The sequence below is a fragment of the Thunnus maccoyii genome, chromosome 22, assembly GCF_910596095.1.
Source record: "Thunnus maccoyii chromosome 22, fThuMac1.1, whole genome shotgun sequence".
In the NCBI taxonomy this organism is placed as follows: domain Eukaryota; kingdom Metazoa; phylum Chordata; class Actinopteri; order Scombriformes; family Scombridae; genus Thunnus; species Thunnus maccoyii.
This window is the reverse complement of record NC_056554.1, coordinates 5681467-5702085: the sequence shown is the minus strand read 5'-3', so window position 1 is coordinate 5702085 and position 20619 is coordinate 5681467. Positions and strand designations below refer to the sequence as shown.

General features: G+C 37.6%; 3 protein-coding genes across 10 annotated transcripts in view; all 3 read left to right on the top strand.

Annotated features, from left to right (window-relative positions):
* LOC121890064 overlaps positions 1-20619 on the top strand; it is a 31523-nt gene that overhangs the window by 7203 nt on the left and 3701 nt on the right. Inside the window, exons 1-4 of one of the 5 annotated variants that reach the window (XM_042402329.1) lie at positions 995-1360; positions 1514-1855; positions 2211-2321; positions 2470-2664. The exons of 1 other annotated variant lie outside the window; for it this stretch is intronic. In XM_042402329.1, coding sequence (XP_042258263.1) covers positions 1315-1360; positions 1514-1855; positions 2211-2321; positions 2470-2591 — 621 coding nt within the window. In that variant the 5' untranslated portion in view covers positions 995-1314 and the 3' untranslated portion in view covers positions 2592-2664. Of the gene's footprint in view, positions 1-994; positions 1361-1513; positions 1856-2210; positions 2322-2469; positions 2665-20619 lie in introns of those variants that run through there. 3 more of the 5 variants (XM_042402330.1, XM_042402328.1, XM_042402327.1) reach the window with 3 other exon arrangements.
* Positions 6035-19911, top strand: LOC121890053. 3 transcript variants are annotated; one of them, XM_042402312.1, is made up of 6 exons: positions 6035-6124; positions 6278-6619; positions 6802-6846; positions 19039-19041; positions 19343-19374; positions 19810-19911. In XM_042402312.1, the coding sequence occupies exons 1-6, from the start codon at positions 6079-6081 to the stop codon at positions 19909-19911; spliced, it is 570 nt and encodes a 189-aa protein (XP_042258246.1). In that variant the 5' UTR covers positions 6035-6078. The 3 variants fall into 3 exon arrangements, with proteins under 3 accessions (XP_042258246.1, XP_042258245.1, XP_042258244.1); XM_042402311.1 differs by lacking the exon at positions 19039-19041 and adding an exon at positions 6975-7085; XM_042402310.1 differs by lacking the exons at positions 19039-19041; positions 19343-19374; positions 19810-19911 and adding exons at positions 6975-7085; positions 7234-7268; positions 7387-7597.
* LOC121890062 lies at positions 10124-12086 on the top strand. 2 transcript variants are annotated; one of them, XM_042402323.1, is made up of 6 exons: positions 10124-10223; positions 10364-10702; positions 10837-10881; positions 10994-11110; positions 11286-11317; positions 11469-12086. In XM_042402323.1, the coding sequence occupies exons 1-6, from the start codon at positions 10178-10180 to the stop codon at positions 11568-11570; spliced, it is 681 nt and encodes a 226-aa protein (XP_042258257.1). In that variant the 5' UTR covers positions 10124-10177; the 3' UTR covers positions 11571-12086. The 2 variants fall into 2 exon arrangements, with proteins under 2 accessions (XP_042258257.1, XP_042258258.1); XM_042402324.1 differs by lacking the exon at positions 10837-10881.

Genomic DNA, 20619 nt, shown 5'->3' with positions numbered 1-20619 from the left:
TTGCTTTGCTCGTGAGGATAAAACACAATCTGCAGCTGTATTTGTACAGATGTTTTGGAGAAACAAAGTGTAGAAATAACCAGCAGACGACAAACAGCAACAGTAAAGTCTAAACCACAGGAAGACTGGTTTTCAGCCATAACCACAAACATCCAAGTCTAGTTAAAAGTTACCAGTATATATCAACTCCTGACAATATTTCACTACTCCACTCATTACTTTATACAAACTGACTAATTGACCTTCACAGTTTCTTTCAGACTTGTTGAAATATACAAACTCATATTTACACAACCAGATATGAAGCATGTACTTTGTGAAATTTAGATGAAAGCGCTCGACAATAACGGGTCCTGAAAAATGTTCTCAGGATTTTCTTGCTCCCAATCTTTTTATTGTTTATTTCATTAGAACATGACTGACAATGTTTAGGCCACAGTTAGTTTCACAGGTTACAGAACAACAATATTAATGACAGTAAAAGAAGAAATGTTGAATGAGAATATTAAAAACAATTAAAAATGATAAGTGCGCTCAAGGTTTGTATTCAGCTCTGAGAAGAAATCAGAGATAACAACAACATGGAGAGCATGTCAGCACTCACTGTTTAGTCTTGGAGCAGCTATAATGTGTAAAGATATAATAGAAAAAACACAAACAGCAAGAAACTGGATATTGAGGTAAATATCTCAGTGTTTCCCCAATATTCATTCAGCAGCGCCACACTGCCGTAGTGTAGCTCTGTTTAGGAATAGGGCAGTGTGTAATGTGTGTGTGTGTGTGTGTGTGGTGAGTGTGTAAATGAGCGTGTGTACTTGAGCGAGTGCAGAGAGAGAGAGGCAGAAAAGTGACGGTGAATGCGAGCGGAGCAGATGAAAAGGTTAGCAGTAACTTGTCAGTCTGGCAGTAAATAAATAAATGCTGCAGCTTCTCAAGACAAAGAAAAGACTCGTCTTCCGAATCGTTGTCGTGGAAATGTGTCTTCTGAGTTTTTCATCAGCCATCACAACCCTTCACCCCCCACCGCCCCAAAGCAATCAACCTAGGGGAAACACTCTTATTCAATATATCTTTGTTCACTATATTGTATGTAATTTGGCTTGAAGATTATTTATTATTAAATCACATTGTCTGAACTTTGTCTCGTTCTCATTGAGGCAAACATCTGCATCAAGATGCTTTTCCTGAAAGCATTAATGTCAGTTTGAGGAACAGGACAAGCAACAAGAAAACAGCCCGCCTCTTTATGTTGAAATCAACCTTCCTGGGTCACACATCAAGTACGGACATTGCAGAGCTTCAGTCATACGCACCATGAAGACCTTTACCTTGATAACTGCTTTAAGTCTCTGCAGCATTAGTGAGTATTGGCTTTGAATTAGTCTCAACTTCATTACAAATGTTGTTATTCTATGTTCAGCCGACACGATTGAAACTTATATACTCACTGTTAAATTCATTAAGAGGTATCGTTTATCTTCCTGTAACAACTTGTCTCTGCTGTGTGTTTCAGGCTGGATCTCTGTCTCAGTGTCTGAGTCTCAGGTTGTGGAGGTCCAGTCTGGTGAAGAAGTCACACTGCAGTGCCCCAATATATTAAAACATGACTCTGTAACTTTCTGGCTGAGACTTGTCAACAGAACCAAGATCTACTGTATCTCTGTTAAGATCAGGTCTGACAGCGAAGCTGAACTCTGTGATGGTGTTCAGAATGAAAAATTTGAAATGAGCTCCAACATCTCTACTGTCTCTCTGAACATCAAACAAGTGGATTCATCAGACTCTGGACTGTATTTCTGTGAATTCTTCACAAGTGGACGTGTACTTTTCAGTGAGATACATTTAAAAGTTAAAGGTAAGATTAATGTTAAGTCTTGTATTTTGTTTGGTCATTTATGTTTATATTGTTAATATATTTCATAATTATTATCTAATATCTACATATGCAACAAAGTGACAGTTTAAACATTACCAAACAATGATTGTGATGCAAATCTCTCAAAATCAAGACTAAATGTATCTTCATTTCATTAAAAGGCAGTGATGATGGATCACATGATGACGTGGACGACACATCTAAAAGTAAGATTTGCAGATGTAGAAATGCAGATTGTCAAACATTTGAAAATGAAACATCTCTGCTTGATTTGTTTTTCATCTCAAGTCACTTCTGGTAGTAATTTAGTCTGATTTAATGATCTTTCTTGTAGAAGAGTCTGATGCAACAACAAAGTTGACGAGTGTGATCCTGGCTGGTCTGACTGTTTTCCTTGTAATGGTCATCATTGGTCTGCTGGTTAAAGTCAGGAAACTTAAGACAGGTACTTTATGAGAATTACTCAAACTAAACACTTATGGAAATGTTCAATAGTGTCAGTATGATGAAAAAATAGAACATTTCTTGTAGCCAAAATGTGATGACAGCAAACTTTCTATTAACTGATCAGATGTATTGTCTCTGTCACTCAGCTGCCACTGAAGGGCAGAATTCACTAGTGAACAAGGTAAATCCACTTTTGTGTTTGATCATTTCAAAGGTTGTAGAATCATCACAAGTCAATAGTGTTTTTCTCACAAACTCAGCTATTTGACATGTAGAACTGCATGTACTTTTATTTACAGAATCTGGACTCTGATCAGCTGAAGGACACAGCACTGACTTTGTATTCAACAATAAGAAGCAGGAGGCCTGCATCACAGAGAGAAGTGGACACTCATGTTATTTATGCTGCCTGCAGACAGACAAGAAGAAACAACAGCAACAGCTCAGAGTGAAACTAATGCTTCATTAATCTGCTGCTGGAGTATTGTGAGGGTAGCGATACACACCATCAACTTATCCAAAAATGATGTCAAATCATCTAAACAAGTTTGATTCATACAAAATTGTGTTGTGTGTTGTTGAGTTAAGCACCTGATGAAAATCATTTTTAATTCTTTAATGTATTGTTTGTGTGTGTTTTGTTATTTGTGCAAATAAATAAAGTGAGCTAAATGTTTTCATTCTCATCTCTCTCAAAGTCTCTTTCTTGATTATTTTATCTGCCTCAGATGGAGATCTGACAGCAAAACAATATGATTGGTGTTTGAGGGAGGAGGAGCCAGTAAGGACATTGATGACTGTCCACATTCTCTTATAGAGAGAGTTAGATGCAACAGTGGAGGAGTGAGTGAGGTACACATAATATCACAGTGTAGTCAGAGCACAACTGACCTGAAAGTCAAGAAACCTGTTCAGTCAAAACTGTGTATTTAACTGTGTATTTAACTGTGTAGTTAACTGTGTATTTAACTGTGTATTTAACTGTGTAGTTAACTGTGTAGTTAACTGTGTGACTTTCTGCTGTCAAGTAGACTAAATGATCAGCTTCTACAGAACATTTATAAAAACCTTTTTGCAAAACTTACAACCATCAAAGTGAAAACTGGATATTTAAACTGATGTTGATGTACTAAATGTCTGAATTCAAATATGTATTTTAAAAGGTCGTATTTATAAATATAATTATATGTGGCTCCCACCTGCCCCTTGTTGCACTTTACACTGTGGTGACAAACAGCCCTGTCTGTATTAGTGACATATCTGTATATGTATCTTAACACTTCTGACAAACTTGCACCACTGTTTTATCTTCACATGATCTATAAGCAACTTGTGACACAGTTTGACACTGACAGCCTCATGTGAAAACATTCACTCTGCTCCAGACTGTACATCAGTGTTTCTCTCTACTTGGGCAGCCTGTCCAGATAGATTAAGACCTGCCCAGATAGATTAAGACCTGTCCAGATAGATATCAGATATCAGTTAGAGAATACTAACTGGAAACAGTGACCTATATTTCTGTATTTTGATTCTCTGGTGCTTCTTTCTCTCTTGCTCTCAGTCTCAGTGTCTTTTTATCTTGTTTGTCTTCATCTTATTCTTCAGACAGAAAAAAGAAAAAAGGTGAGAACTTGTGCTGCCAGCAGATAAACTCAGAGAGGAACTGATGCTTTATCACAGTAATCTGATGTGTGTTTGTGTGTTGGCAGTGGATGGAAGGAGTCACTGTGAAAAAATGATCAATAAATTAAAAGTTTGCATTTTATTGCTTGTGTTTCTTTCAATCCTTCCCTGTTAAAGTCTTTCTTATTCTGTCTGCCTCTGATCCTAATCTGAGAGAAACGACAGCATGTTAGCAGTATAGTAACTGTGTTTGCATTCATATGCATATGTGGGGGGCATTTGAAAAACAGTAACACTGACACTAAAATGAGAATTGCTGGTCCACCTTCAAAGTCAGTCCACCTTAAGTGAGTTTGGTCAAGTTAAGCTAACGTGTTGTTGCTAACTTCGGGGCTAACCCCCTTCGATAGATGAGTATTTTCTTTGTCTTGAGGAGCTGCTGCATTTAGTAACTGACACACAGTCTGTACTGTATATTTACTGCTACATTGACAACTTACTGCTAAACTTTTCCTCTGCTCGCTCGCGTTCACGTCATGTTTCTGCCGCTTGCTGTCTGCGCTCGCGCAACTACACACGCACATTTACACACACACACACACTGCCTTATTCCTTAACGGAGCTACGCTACTCTTGTACCTTTCACGTAGATGTCCTTTGAAGAACGAAGAGAGGGAGGATGACTAAAGAAAATCCACAATAATGTAGGGTGTTATTGTGCTCACACAGTGTGCGAGTGAAAATCATGAGTCGCTCATTTATCTGAAATTTTAGCAGCGGCGCTCATAATTTTACTGATGAATGAATATAGAGGAAACACTGATGATGCTTCTGAACTCACAAATCTGTGAGAAAGTCTAAAAAGAAAAAGTGACACCGGCCTTGTTGCTTTGCTCGTGAGGATAAAACACAATCTGCAGCTGTATTTGTACAGATGTTTTGGAGAAACAAAGTGTAGAAATAACCAGCAGACGACAAACAGCAACAGTAAAGTCTAAACCACAGGAAGACTGGTTTTCAGCCATAACCACAAACATCCAAGTCTAGTTAAAAGTTACCAGTATATATCAACTCCTGACAATATTTCACTACTCCACTCATTACTTTATACAAACTGACTAATTGACCTTCACAGTTTCTTTCACACTTGTTGAAATATACAAACTCATATTTACACAACCAGATATGAAGCATGTACTTTGTGAAATTTTGATGAAAGCGCTCGACAATAACGGGTCCTGAAAAATGTTCTCAGGATTTTCTTGCTCCCAATCTTTTTATTGTTTATTGTTAAATTAATAAACAATTAATGTTGAATGAGAATATTAAAAACAATTAAAAATGATAAGTGCACTCAAGGTTTGTATTCAGCTCTGAGAAGAAATCAGAGATAACAACAACATGGAGAGCATGTCAGCACTCACTGTTTAGTCTTGGAGCAGCTATAATGTGTAATGATATAATAGAAAAAACACAAACAGCAAGAAACTGGATATTGAGGTAAATATCTCAGTGTTTCCCCAATATTCATTCAGCAGCGCCACACTGCCGTAGTGTAGCACTGTTTAGGAATAGGGCAGTGTGTAATGTGTGTGTGTGTGTGTGTGTGTAAATGAGCGTGTGTACTTGAGCGAGTGCAGAGAGAGAGAGGCAGAAAAGTGACGGTGAATGCGAGCGGAGCAGATGAAAAGGTTAGCAGTAACTTGTCAGTCTGGCAGTAAATAAATAAATGCTGCAGCTTCAAGACAATGAAAAGACTCGTCTTCCAAATCGTTGTCGTGGAAATGTGTCTTCTGAGTTTTTCATCAGCCATCACAACCCTTCACCCCCCACCGCCCCAAAGCAATCAACCTAGGAGAAACACTCTTATTCAATATATCTTTCTTCACTATATTGTATGTAATTTGGCTTGAAGATTATTTATTATTAAATCACATTGTCTGAAAAATAACTTTGTCTCGTTCTCATTGAGGCAAACATCTGCATCAAGATGCTTTTCCTGAAAGCATTAATGTCAGTTTGAGGAACAAGACAAGCAACAAGAAAACAGCCCGCCTCTTTATGTTGAAATCAACCTTCCTGGGTCACACATCTAGAACAGACATTGCAGAGCTTCAGTCATACGCACCATGAAGACCTTTACCTTGATAACTGCTTTAAGTCTCTGCAGCATTAGTGAGTATTGGCTTTGAATTAGTCTCAACTTCATTACAAATGTTGTTATTCTGTGTTCAGCCGACACAATTGAAACTTATATACTCACTGTTAAATTCATTAAGAGGTATCGTTTATCTTCCTGTAACAACTTGTCTCTGCTGTGTGTTTCAGGCTGGATCTCTGTCTCAGTGTCTGAGTCTCAGGTTGTGGAGGTCCAGTCTGGTCAAGAAGTCACACTGCAGTGCCCCAATATATTAAAACATGAGTCTGTAACTTTCTGGCTGAGACTTGTCAACAGAACCAAGATCAACTGTATCTCTGTTAAGGTCAGGTTTGACAGCAAAGCTGAATTCTGTGATGGTGTTCAAAATGGAAGATTTGAAATGAGCCACCACATCTCTACCATCTTTCTTAAAATCAAACAAGTGGATTCATCAGACTCTGGACTGTATTTCTGTGGATTCTACACAAGTGCACGTCTACTTTTCAGTGACATACATTTAAAAGTTAAAGGTAAGATTAATGTTAAGTCTTGTATTTTGTTTGGTCATTTATGTTTATATTGTTAATATATTTCATAATTATTATCTAATATCTACATATGCAACAAAGTGACAGTTTAAACATTACCAAACAATGATTGTGATGCAAATCTCTCAAAATCAAGACTAAATGTATCTTCATTTCATTAAAAGGCAGTGATGATGGATCACATGATGACGTGGACGACACATCTAAAAGTAAGATTTGCAGATGTAGAAATGCAGATTGTCAAACATTTGAAAATGAAACATCTCTGCTTGATTTGTTTTTCATCTCAAGTCACTTCTGGTAGTAATTTAGTCTGATTTAATGATCTTTCTTGTAGAAGAGTCTGATGCAACAACAAAGTTGATGAGTGTGATCCTGGCTGGTCTGACTGTTTTCCTTGTAATGGTCATCATTGGTCTGCTGGTTAAAGTCAGGAAACTTAAGACAGGTACTTTATGAGAATTACTCAAACTAAACACTTATGGAAATGTTCAATAGTGTCAGTATGATGAAAAAATAGAACATCTCTTGTAGCCAAAATGTGATGACAGCAAACTTTCTATTAACTGATCAGATGTATTGTCTCTGTCACTCAGCTGCGACTGAAGGGCAGAATTCACTAGTGAACAAGGTAAATCCACTTTTGTGTTTGATCATTTCAAAGGTTGTAGAATCATCACAAGTCATTAGTGTTTTTCTCACAAACTCAGCTATTTGACATGTAGAACTGCATGTACTTTTATTTACAGAATCTGGACTCTGATCAGCTGAAGGACACAGCACTGACTTTGTATTCAACAACAATAAGAAGCAGGAGGCCTGCATCACAGAGAGAAGTGGACACTCATGTTATTTATGCTGCCAGCAGACAGACAAGAAGAAACAACAGCAACAGCTCAGAGTGAAACTAATGCTTCATTAATCTGCTGGTGGAGTATTGTGAGGGTAGCGATACACACCATCAACTTATCCAAAAATGATGACAAATCATCTAAACAAGTTTGATTCATACAAAATTGTGTTGTGTGTTGTTGAGTTAACCACCTGATGAAAATCATTTTTAATTCTTTAATGTATTGTTTGTGTGTGTTTTGTTATTTCTGCAAATAAATAAAGTGAGCTAAATGTTTTCATTCTCATCTCTCTCAAAGTCTCTTTCTTGATTATTTTATCTGCCTCAGATGGAGATCTGACAGCAAAACAATATGATTGGTGTTTGATGGAGGAGGAGCCAGTAAGGACATTGATGACTGTCCACATTCTCTTATAGAGAGAGTTAGATGCAACAGTGGAGGAGTGAGTGAGGTACACATAATATCACAGTGTAGTCAGAGCACAACTGACCTGAAAGTCAAGAAACCTGTTCAGTCAAAACTGTGTATTTAACTGTGTAGTTAACTGTGTAGTTAACTGTGTAGTTAACTGTGTATTTAACTGTGTAGTTAACTGTGTAGTTAACTGTGTGACTTTCTGCTGTCAAGTAGACTAAATGATCAGCTTCTACAGAACATTTATAAAAACGTTTTTGCAAAACTTACAACCATCAAAGTGAAAACTGGATATTTAAACTGTTGTTGATGTACTAAATGTCTGAATTCAAATATGTATTTTAAAAGGTCGTATTTATAAATATAATTATATGTGGCTCCCACCTGCCCCTTGTTGCACTTTACACTGTGGTGACAAACAGCCCTGTCTGTATTAGTGACATATCTGTATATGTATCTTAACACTTCTGACAAACTTGCACCACTGTTTTATCTTCACATGATCTATAAGCAACTTGTGACACAGTTTGACACTGACAGCCTCATGTGAAAACATTCACTCTGCTCCAGACTGTACATCAGTGTTTCTCTCTACTTGGGCAGCCTGTCCAGATAGATTAAGACCTGCCCAGATAGATTAAGACCTGTCCAGATAGATTAAGACCTGCCCAGATAGATTAAGACCTGCCCAGGTACAGAAAATACAAATTGCATTTTTTTTCAATCAATGCACACAGATCCTCTCAAGACAAGGTGCATGTCAGGTGTGCGTGACACAGTGATTCATTTGGTACGTCAAATTCAAAGGAAGACTGGCAGCATCAAGTTTTTCTGAGGTACCATGTGGAGGAACTGGTTAAACACTCGTCCCTCTTTTTCCAGGTATCTGAAATAAAGTTCTGCTAATTGGCATATGATTTTTTTAATTCACCTTTCATCAGTTCCTACATTCATACCTCATATATATGTCAAGCTGTCGGCTTATGGAGACATAATTATTAAGCATCTTCCAAAAATAGCTTGTTTTACTATGATATGCTTTAGTGAGTGTGTGTGAAGATCAGTGATTCCATTACATAAGTATTCACAGCAGTACATCACTTAGCTGAGCCTCACTGTTGAGGTTCTAGAGGACAACGGCTGATCATGGTAAATGGTAAATGGACTGTACTTGTATAGCACCTTTCTAGTCTTCCGACCACTCAAAGCGCTTTTACACTACAAATCACATTCACCCATTCACACACATTCATAAGCTGAATGGGTACAGGGGCTACCATGCAAGGTCCCAACCTGCCCATCAGAGGAAACTAACCATTCACACACATTCATACACTGAGGGGTTAAGTATCTTGCCCAAGGACACATCGGCATGTGGACTGGAGGAGCCGGGAATCCAACCGCCGATCTTCCGATGAGTGGATGACCCACTCTACCTCCTGAGCCACAGCCGCCCCATCATCTGGACATTGTAGATGTTTCCAGTATAGCTGCCTACATGACATCCAGTGGTGTTCAGTCTGCCTCTGGTCTATACACATTATTGACATATTGTGAGGTTTTACTAGTATTGAGTCAGACAAAGATCAGTTGACAGCTGACACAGAACAAATCCAACAACATTCTTGATCAATGTTTCAACCAGAGCACATTACACTGATGTGATACATTTTTCATTAATGAGTAGTTTCAAATCTCTTACAAGTAATGTAAGGGATTCAGTTTTTAAATTCAGTATTGACACAGTTACTAATCCCAGTGATGCTCTTTTTACTCCTACATAGGAAGGTGGGATTGCTGTCTTACAAAGAATTGGATGGAGGATCAACATAATGTCTGTGTACATTCAGTAGAGAGACAGATTGCTCCAGGTGTGTTAGCTTTGCTGTGTCTTCAGCCTTTTCAATGAAAGGAGGAAAACACTTTTGGGTAAATCCAAACCTGTATATTGTGTCTCCTTAGCTGGCTAGCTGTTGCTATATTTGGGTTTCACCAGGGTTTGTTCAGATTTGGGAGGGGTGTGTGTGTGTAAATTCTATCATTCTTTAACTTTGGTTTGAAAACTACGTAGCTAAAATAACCTTTAGGATAACCATCTCGTATCCGTTCAGACGATCATTTGGCATCAACACTCGTTTTACAGAAAGCATTCACGTGGACAGTTTACGCAACTGTATGAGCAAGAAAAAATGGCCCCACCTCTTAAATTGAGAGCACCCTTCCTGGAGCACAGTTTGATTACACACATTGCTGAGCTACAATCATACGCACCATGATGAACCTTACCTTGATAACAGCTTTCATTCTCTGCAGCATCAGTAAGTACTGCCACTACATTTCTCTCAACTTCATTGCTGCCAGAATTTAATGGTTTTTGCTCATTATTCAATTTATTAAGAGGTTTTGTTTTTCTTCCTATAACAACTAAATCTCTTGTTGTCTCTGCTGTGTGTTTCAGGCTGGATCTCTGTCTCACTTTCTGAGTCTCACACTGTGGAGGTCCAGTCTGGTGAAAACGTCACACTGCAGTGCACCAACATTAGCAAAGTTCAAGCAACAACATCCTGGTTCAGACTGGTCAACAGAACCAAAGCCAGCTGTATCTCAACTATGATCAGCTCTGAAACTGTTAAATACTGTGATGGATTTAAAAATGGAAAATTTCAAATGAGCTCCAACATTTCCACAGTCTCTCTCAACATTAAGGAAGTGGATTTATCTGACTCAGGGGTTTATTTCTGTGGATTTTACATTAGCGGACAGACATTTTTAAGTGTCATACATTTAAATGTTGAAGGTAAGATGTTATGAAATTTATATTCTTCTCTTATGTCTTTCTATATGTGGCTATTTAATTATTGTCAGAACAAGATATTGATGCACATTTTTAATACAAAATAAAAATAAAATGTATCTTCATTTCATTAAAAGGCAGTGATGATGAATCATATGATGACATTGACAGAAAGTCTAAACGTAAGAGTCTCTTATAGATTTCATTGTGCAAAATTCATTTGTCCATTTTAATGTTAGTCATTTTTAGCTAGAAAAGGGGAAACAGTCTGATTAAAGATCTTTCTTGTGGCAGAGTCGGATGCAACAACAAAGCTGATGGGTGTGATCTTGGTGATCTTGGGCAGTCTGTTTGTTCTCCACACTACGGTCATCATTGGTCTGGTTGTTAAAAACAGAAAACTTCAGAGAGGTAATGTTTCAATCTTGTATTTGGTTTATAGTTTTTTTTCACAAATTCTTTAAAGTTGTATAAATATTTTGGAGGACTACTAAATTTCATGTTTGCCAAAACAGAATAACAGTAAAGTTTTAGAATAATGACGGTCAATTAACTGATTAGATACATTGTCTCTTTCATTTGGCAGCTAATGAAGAAAAGAATCGACAACAGAGTGAGGTGAATCATGTTTTATCATTTACTTTACAAGTAAAGTTTGATCATTTACTTGTATTTGTTTTATAATTTAAGATCATGTCCAGCCATTGTTTTGTTTTTCTCTTCATTTCCACTTCTTAAGGTGATTGACTGTAAATACTTTTATTTACAGAATCTGGGCTCTGATGACCTGAACTATGCAGCAGTGACTTTCTGTCAAAAAGCAAAAAGAAGAGCGGTGGAGCCAAATGTTGTGTATGCTGCCACCAGATAGACTCAAGAAACAAGAAAAGCTCTTCAGAGGGGAACTGATGCTTTTTCATGTGAATCTGCACTTGTGTTTTTATGTGTTTTTGTGTGTTTGGTGGACAGGAGACCATCACTTTGGCAGAAAAAAAGATGCATAACAGTTGCATCTTCTTTCTAGTGCTGAGTTTTATTTCATATCACTCTTGTAAAGATGTTATTACAGCACATCAATACAGAAACGTAAGCTTTAAATGTTGACTTAATATAGACTGTATGCACAGTACATACAGTATGTCGCTGTGTCTATAGTGGTACGTGGAAGAAAATAGTCTACAGCTAACATCCAGGTGTGTTTTTTAGCATGTAACATGTATTTATGCTCTCAGTCGTCCATCCTGCCACTTTCAAGTGTAACAAACAGTACTGTCTGTGTCAGCCTAAAAGAGACATCTCAACCACAGCAAGAATGGCCTTCAGCTCTGTACTATTTTCTCCAGTGTGTTACTTTCACAATGTAGCAACAACCACAAAACACACCAAATAAAACTGCTTCTACATTTTGTTTTATCTGACTTCTGAAGAACTGTGTCGGTAAAAGGTGCAGCACTTGAAGACATTGAAAAAACAGAGATTGCAGTGTGAGATACAGTATGTGACTCCAATTCTCTGATTTACAGTATTTGGGCTCAGATGAGCTGAACTCTTCAGTGCTGAGGTTCCTTCCAAAAACAATAAGAAGCAGAAGGCCAGCAGTAGAGAGAGAGGAGGAAACTCATGTTGTTTATGCTGCCACTAGATAGACTCAGGAAGCAACTGGAACTGCAGCTCTGATGCTTTATCATATTATTCTGTGGTTGTTCTCACATGTAGGTGGTGAATACAAGCAACCACAAAAATAAAAAATAGTTTGTATTTTCATGCTTGTGTTTTTCTTTTTCTTTTCTAAGCCAAAGTCTTTGTCTTTCTTATTTCATCTGTCTACAATCTTAATGTGATAATTAAAAGAGCAGAAAGGACACTGATGACGGTCAAACTTAGTTACAGAGAGAGTACGATAGGGAGGGTGGGTGACACATCACTTGTTTGACAGGAAGAGACAGCACAGTGTGGTCTGAGCTGAAATGAAGTAAAAATCAAGAGATGTCCAGAGTCAAAGCTACAAATAAAGCAGTGAAACCTTCCACAGACATCAAAGGCCTTGCTGTATTCAAAGATAGAGAGTAATGCTACTTTTAAACATCTAAACATAACTACTATACTGAGAGATCATTACTGAATAGAAATGCATTGAATGGCTATTGGAGAAAACAATAGTATTATAACTTTAATGTGACTGAATTACAAGATTTATCCTACTTGTTTGGAAGAAAGACATTTTAAAAAAAACTTTAATTATGCACAGATTTAAGGATGATACCTGACAAACTCAGCTACAGCATCTAAGATACAACACATGACTGTGTGAACTCTTATGTACAAAATATGAGCTCAGATGACCTGAACTATGTAGCCCATCCAAAGACAAAAGAAAAATTGCAGGTCTGCATCAGAGAGAGAGCTGGAGCTGAATGTTGTGTTTGCTGCTGCCACCAGATTCAGGAAGCTACTGGATGTGTGAGTTTAGAATATGCTTTGTCATATTAATTGCAGGGCAGGAATTATGCCACGGCCAAACAACCAGTGCCGTGGATGCCCCAGAGTGTGGCCGTAATGCCCCTTCTAAAATTAACTACCCCCATGGCCAGTTTAGCGTGGCCTGTTTTGAACTGGCCATTGTTCCCTTAAAAGAAAGTTGCGTACTTCCTCATTCAAAACTACATGCAACGCAGCAAATAAACACTCTCAATGTTTCCCAGTGTCTCAATCATCATGCTGGACATCAACAGTGGCGCAAGATTTCTCCCATCCCGCAAATATATGTGTAATGTCAACGTAAACATTAACAGCTAACCCTTTAGCTTACATTAGCTAAAACATTATGTGATGAGCACAGGCAGCTTAAGACTGTACAGTGTAAGTATTCATACACGTTGTGTTTTAAAGTTAGTCACACACTCTCCTGCCAGGCTCTTGGAAGCGGTCAAAATGATTTTCTCTGGCAGTTACTATTAATAAGACTGTCTGTGACAGTGGCATCTGGCAGCTTGTAGTAGTAGTAGAGACGTCAGAAGATGCTTCACTCGTTTTCACTCATCATGAATTTATTTCCTCCGTGGCAGAAAAACACATTCCATGATCCTTCAGAACTCCAGCAGGTTAAACTGGACTAGCGAAACACTTTTAGTGCCGATTGACTCCAACACACTCACTATAAACAGACTTTAAGACAATCGCTAGCCTAGCAACATTAATGTTACAAACAGCCCATAATGCAACACTCTGTGTAGAAGTCAGTTTTACATTGGTACTTTATCCATTGAAAAAGAATATCTGATGTTGTGAACAAGCCATTAGTGCAGTGTGTATGCAAATGAACCTGTAGACCGACATGCATAACCAGTCAAAAATATTCTCAGCAGTTAACCGTTGACATCCTAACCAGGATATTGCTGTTGGCTAACTATGAACATACATAGAGTTTGTAACTTGCTGTGAGATCTGACGGGTTGCTACTTTTTCAGTGTGATGCAACATTAACACACACACACACACACACACACACACACACACACACACACACACATTTCTCTGTAGGCAGACGGTCACTTCTCAGTTAAGACAGATCAGCAGAGTCTGCCGGCTGTTACATGACTGGCAGCTCTCATCCGAGTCTCTCCTTGAGACGTTTCTCATCAGTGTGTTTAATGTTTAACGTTTAAAAAAGTGTTTTAAGCATTTTTATACAGTCTATGGTTTTAAGTCATTTTTGTGACTGCTCCTATGATCTCAGACTCAAATGCTAATAGTTGCACACGTGTGGAAACTTGTTCAGATTCATTTTCATCACCCTTAGCCCATTTATACACTTAATTTTAGCATTAAAATATAACAATAGCAATTAATATAATGAATTGTTCACATTTTTTCAGACAGCATTTTGTGGAAAAGTCAAACATTCAGTGTACAGTTTTAATAAACTCAATACTGTTTTTCAATTCACTGACTACTAATTGTTGACTGTGTACTGTTTTATCTTTACACAATATAATTATCACTTATTGTTGTTGCACCATTGGTTTTGACCTTGCAATGCCCCAATAAATTTGTAATTATCAAAGGCCAAAGTGGCCTTGCCCTAAAAATGACTTAATTCCAGGCCTGTAATTGGCTGATGTGTTTTCATATGTGAGTGGTAAGTAGGAGCAGTTGACATCACTTTGTCTAGAATCTCATTTTAATTATGTTCTGGTTGACTTTTGATTCTCTCGTGCTTCTTTCTCTCTTGCTCTCAGTCTCAGTGTCTTTTTATCTTGTTTGTCTTCATCTTATTCTTCAGACAGAAAAAAGAAAAAAGGTGAGAACTTGTGCTGCCAGCAGATAAACTCAGAGAGGAACTGTAACTGCAGCTCAGAGAGGAATTGATGCTTTATCACAGTAATCTGATGTGTGTTTGTGTGTGGGCAGTGGGTGGAAGGACTCACTGTGAAAAATGATCAATAAATTAAAAGTTTGCATTTTATTGCTTGTGTTTCTTTCAATCCTTCTCTGTTAAAGTCTTTCTTATTCTGTCTGCCTCTGATCCTAATCTGAGAGAAACGACAGCATGTTAGATGTTTGATGGAGGAGGAGCCAGAAAAGGACACTGATCACTGTCAAATCTCCTTATAGGGAGAGTCAGATGGTCTGCAAGAAGGGAGGAGTTAGTGAGGTAAACGTCACTTGTTTGACAGGAAGTACAGCACAGTGTGGTCTCAAGTGAACATCATGGGTCATGAAACTAAATTTGTTTAACCTCTTGATCTCTACTAATGTACAAACAATCTCAACAAGACTATATTTTCCTCTATTTGGCTCAATATATTATTATTTCTACATTTTAGAAATGTCTCTATTATGTACTGACACAGTGAATAAGTATAGTAACTGTGCAGACATGTAACAAGTCTTGTGCACCCTGCCCCTGTCATTTTCCATTGTGGTAAAAGTATGAACCAGTCAAAACAAAACCACAGCAAGACTGGCCTTTAGCTCTCTGCTGTAAAACCACATGCAATTAAAACTGTTCCTCTTTCACACAACTTGTTTTCTTCTTAACGTGAAGATATTTTGGTGATGTATCTGTTGAGATGTAATCAGTTAAAATACCATCAAGTGTAAATCCATCTCATCTCAAACCGTCATGTTCTTTACAGACCACAGTAACTGAACTATTAAGTACAACATTGAGAGAGCTATTTACTGTCACATGTTGCTGGAAAGTGCTGAATTTAGGTTTTGTTTTTTCTTCCTATATCAGCTCAGCCTCTGAGTTTCAGACTGTGGAGGTCCAGCTTGGTGAAGAAGACTCTCTGCTGTGCTCCAACTTTTCCACTTCTTCCTCTCAGATATTCTGGTTTAGACTGGTCAACAGAAACAAGCCCTGTTGTATTTCCTCTCTGTACAATTATATTGAGCCTGCTTCTTTCTGTAATGGGGTTCAAAAAGGAACATTTGAAATGGCATTCAATATCTACATTTTATTTTTCAAAATCAGGCTTATGAATCTATCTGACACTGGGTTGTATTTTTGTTGATTCTCCATAATCAAATATCCAGTAATAGTCAGTGCAACATATTTAAAGGCATATTATGCAGGATTTTCCTAAAACAAACAATGTATAGACTCATACTAAAGTAATGACTCTCAATCATCACTTATGACCCAGTGGAGGTGTGTGAATTCTTCTGGGCGTCAGCCTTTGGGCAGTGGGTGTGTAGCCCCCAGCCAATAACAGCACGCAGGGTGTGAGGTCAGAACACTATAAAAATGTAATGAACAGGTTACATTGCTGTGTTTTTTTATGTGCTTCAGAGTCTCCGATGCTTCTCCATCTCTCTTCTCTGCTGTGTTTCATTTGAGCGACACACACACACACATGCAGAGCAGAGAGGCCACAACAGACAGCATGAAGCTGCACTTCGGCTTGTTAATGATGAGTTTTGTTGCCTTTTTATTTTTCCCTTCACTTGTCAAAAATCTTGCTATTATCTTGTCCTTTGGACACTGATGACTACACAGAGTATAGAGAGAGTTGAAGTCTTTCACAGTGGAGACAACACAGTGTGGTCTGAACACATTATGATGCTTCTGAACTCACTAATCTGTGAGAAAGTCTAAAAAGAAAAAGTGACACTGGCCTTGTTGCTTTGCTCGTGAGGATAAAACACAATCTGCAGCTGTATTTGTACAGATGTTTTGGAGAAACAAAGTGTAGAAATAACCAGCAGACGACAAACAGCAACAGTAAAGTCTAAACCACAGGAAGACTGGTTTTCAGCCATAACCACAAACATCCAAGTCTAGTTAAAAGTTACCAGTATATATCAACTCCTGACAATATTTCACTACTCCACTCATTACTTTATACAAACTGACTAATTGACCTTCACAGTTTCTTTCAGACTTGTTGAAATATACAAACTCATATTTACACAACCAGATATGAAGCATGTACTTTGTGAAATTTAGATGAAAGCGCTCGACAATAACGGGTCCTGAAAAATGTTCTCAGGATTTTCTTGCTCCCAATCTTTTTATTGTTTATTTCATTAGAACATGACTGACAATGTTTAGGCCACAGTTAGTTTCACAGGTTACAGAACAACAATATTAATGACAGTAAAAGAAGAAATGTTGAATGAGAATATTAAAAACAATTAAAAATGATAAGTGCACTGAAGGTTTGTATTCAGCTCTGAGAAGAAATCAGAGATAACAACAACATGGAGAGCATGTCAGCACTCACTGTTTAGTCTTGGAGCAGCTATAATGTGTAATGATATAATAGAAAAAACACAAACAGCAAGAAACTGGATATTGAGGTAAATATCTCAGTGTTTCCCCAATATTCATTCAGCAGTGGCACACTGCCGTAGTGTAGCTCTGTTTAGGAATAGGGCAGTGTGTAATGTGTGTGTGTGTGTGTGGTGAGTGTGTAAATGAGCGTGTGTACTTGAGCGAGTGCAGAGAGAGAGAGGCAGAAAAGTGACGGTGAATGCGAGCGGAGCAGATGAAAAGGTTAGCAGTAACTTGTCAGTCTGGCAGTAAATAAATAAATGCTGCAGCTTCTCAAGACAAAGAAAAGACTCGTCTTCCAAATCGTTGTCGTGGAAATGTGTCTTCTGAGTTTTTCATCAGCCATCACAACCCTTCACCCCCCACCGCCCCAAAGCAATCAACCTAGGGGAAACACTCTTATTCAATATATCTTTGTTCACTATATTGTATGTAATTTGGCTTGAAGATTATTTATTATTAAATCACATTGTCTGAAAAATAACTTTGTCTCGTTCTCACTGAGGCAAACATCTGCATCAAGATGCTTTTCCTGAAAGCATTAATGTCAGTTTGAGGAACAAGACAAGCAACAAGAAAACAGCCCGCCTCTTTATATTGAGATCAACCTTCCTGGGTCACACATCAAGCACGGACATTGCAGAGCTTCAGTCATACGCACCATGAAGACCTTTACCTTGATAACTGCTTTAAGTCTCTGCAGCATTAGTGAGTATTGGCTTTGAATTAGTCTCAACTTCATTACAAATGTTGTTATTTTATGTTCAGCCGACACAATTGAAACTTATATACTCACTGTTAAATTCATTAAGAGGTATCGTTTATCTTCCTGTAACAACTTGTCTCTGCTGTGTGTTTCAGGCTGGATCTCTGTCTCAGTGTCTGAGTCTCAGGTTGTGGAGGTCCAGTCTGGCCAAGAAGTCACACTGCAGTGCTCCAATATATCAAAACATGAGTCTATAACTTTCTGGCTGAGACTTGTCAACAGAACCAAGATCTACTGTATCTCTGTTCAGATCAAATCTGACAGTGAAGTTGAATTCGGTGATGGTGTTCAGAAGGGAAAATTTGAAATGAGCTCCAACATCTCTACCGTCTTTCTTAAAATCAAACAAGTGGATTCATCAGACTCTGGACTGTATTTCTGTGGATTCTACACAAGTGCACATTATGTTTTCAGTGAGATACATTTAAAAGTTAAAGGTAAGATTAATGTTAAGTCTTGTATTTTGTTTGGTCATTTATGTTTATATTGTTAATATATTTCATAATTATTATCTAATATCTACATATGCAACAAAGTGACAGTTTAAACATTACCAAACAATGATTGTGATGCAAATCTCTCAAAATCAAGACTAAATGTATCTTCATTTCATTAAAAGGCAGTGATGATGGATCACATGATGACGTGGATGACACATCTAAAAGTAAGATTTGCAGATGTAGAAATGCAGATTGTCAAACATTTGAAAATGAAACATCTCTGCTTGATTTGTTTTTCATCTCAAGTCACTTCTGGTAGTAATTTAGTCTGATTTAATGATCTTTCATGTAGAATGTGAGTGTGAGTCTAATGGAATAACAAAGTTGACGAGTGTGATCCTGGCTGGTCTGACTGTTTTCCTTGTAATGGTCATCATTGGTCTGCTGCTTAAAATCAGGAAACTTAAGACAGGTACTTTTACAAAGTTACTGTTTCTGTCTTATAATTGGTTTTGTTGCTACTGGACATTCTCTTCAAGTGTTGACAATATGGAGGAAATATATGAAACGTCTTGCTTGAAAAATGTAATAACAGCAATATTTTAGAACAATGACTGTCAAATAACTGATCAGATGTAATTGTCTCTGTCACTTAGCTGAAGAAGAACAGAATCCACAACCAAGTGAGGTGAATCCTACTTTTACATTTACTTTGATATATTGTATGACAGACCAAGAAACAGCCAGACCTATTAGCTGAAATGATCTTGTTGCAGTATCACAGTTTATGTTGGCTGATGAGTAAGAAATAAGCAAAATAAGCAAAAAATTCAAATATAAAAATGCCAAAGATATGTGTCATTTAGAAACAGTGTCTTCTTTACATAATGTGTCCATCAGAGAGCACGAACAAGTTTATTTTTCAACTGTAAAATGTTTTCCTTCATACACATCTTCACTAAATGTCACAATACTTTAAAAAAAAAATCAAGGCATCATGGTGTTCATGACAATTGGCCAAATATCAATATTGGTATCGGCCTCAAAGAACCAGTATCTATATTGTATTTTATTTCAATCTTGTCAAGTCACCACATTAAGACTGTAAATACTCTTTTTACAGAATCAGGCCTCTGATGAGCTGAACTACGCTGCAGTCACATTTCAAGCAAAAAGAAAAAGAAAGGTGGTGGAGCCAAATGTAGTGTATGCTGCCACCAGATAGACTCAGGAAACAACTGGAACTGATGCTTCATCATATTAATCCGCTTTGGGGCTTTTGTGTGTTGTTGTTGCTGAGAGGAATAACATCTCTTGCCAACAAAAAAATCTCATTTTGCAATAAAGATCATTTTCAATCACTGTCCTACTGCAGAGCTTTAATTCTCAGCATTTTCTTTCTCACAGTCAAAGTTTATTTTGTAAAAACATATGATTTGTGTTTGAGGGAGGAGGAGCCAGTAAGGACATTGATGACTGTCCACATTCTCTTATAGAGAGAGTTAGATGCAACAGTGGAGGAGTGAGTGAGGTACACATAATATCACAGTGTAGTCAGAGCACAACTGACCTGAAAGTCAAGAGACCTGTTCAGTCAAAACTGTGTAGTTAACTGTGTAGTTAACTGTGTATTTAACTGTGTAGTTAACTGTGTAGTTAACTGTGTAGTTAACTGTGTATTTAACTGTGTAGTTAACTGTGTGACTTTCTGCTGTCAAGTAGACTAAATGATCAGCTTCTACAGAACATTTATAAAAACCTTTTTGCAAAACTTACAACCATCAAAGTGAAAACTGGATATTTAAACTGATGTTGATGTACTAAATGTCTGAATTCAAATATGTATTTTAAAAGGTCGTATTTATAAATATAATTATATGTGGCTCCCACCTGCCCCTTGTTGCACTTTACACTGTGGTGACAAACAGCCCTG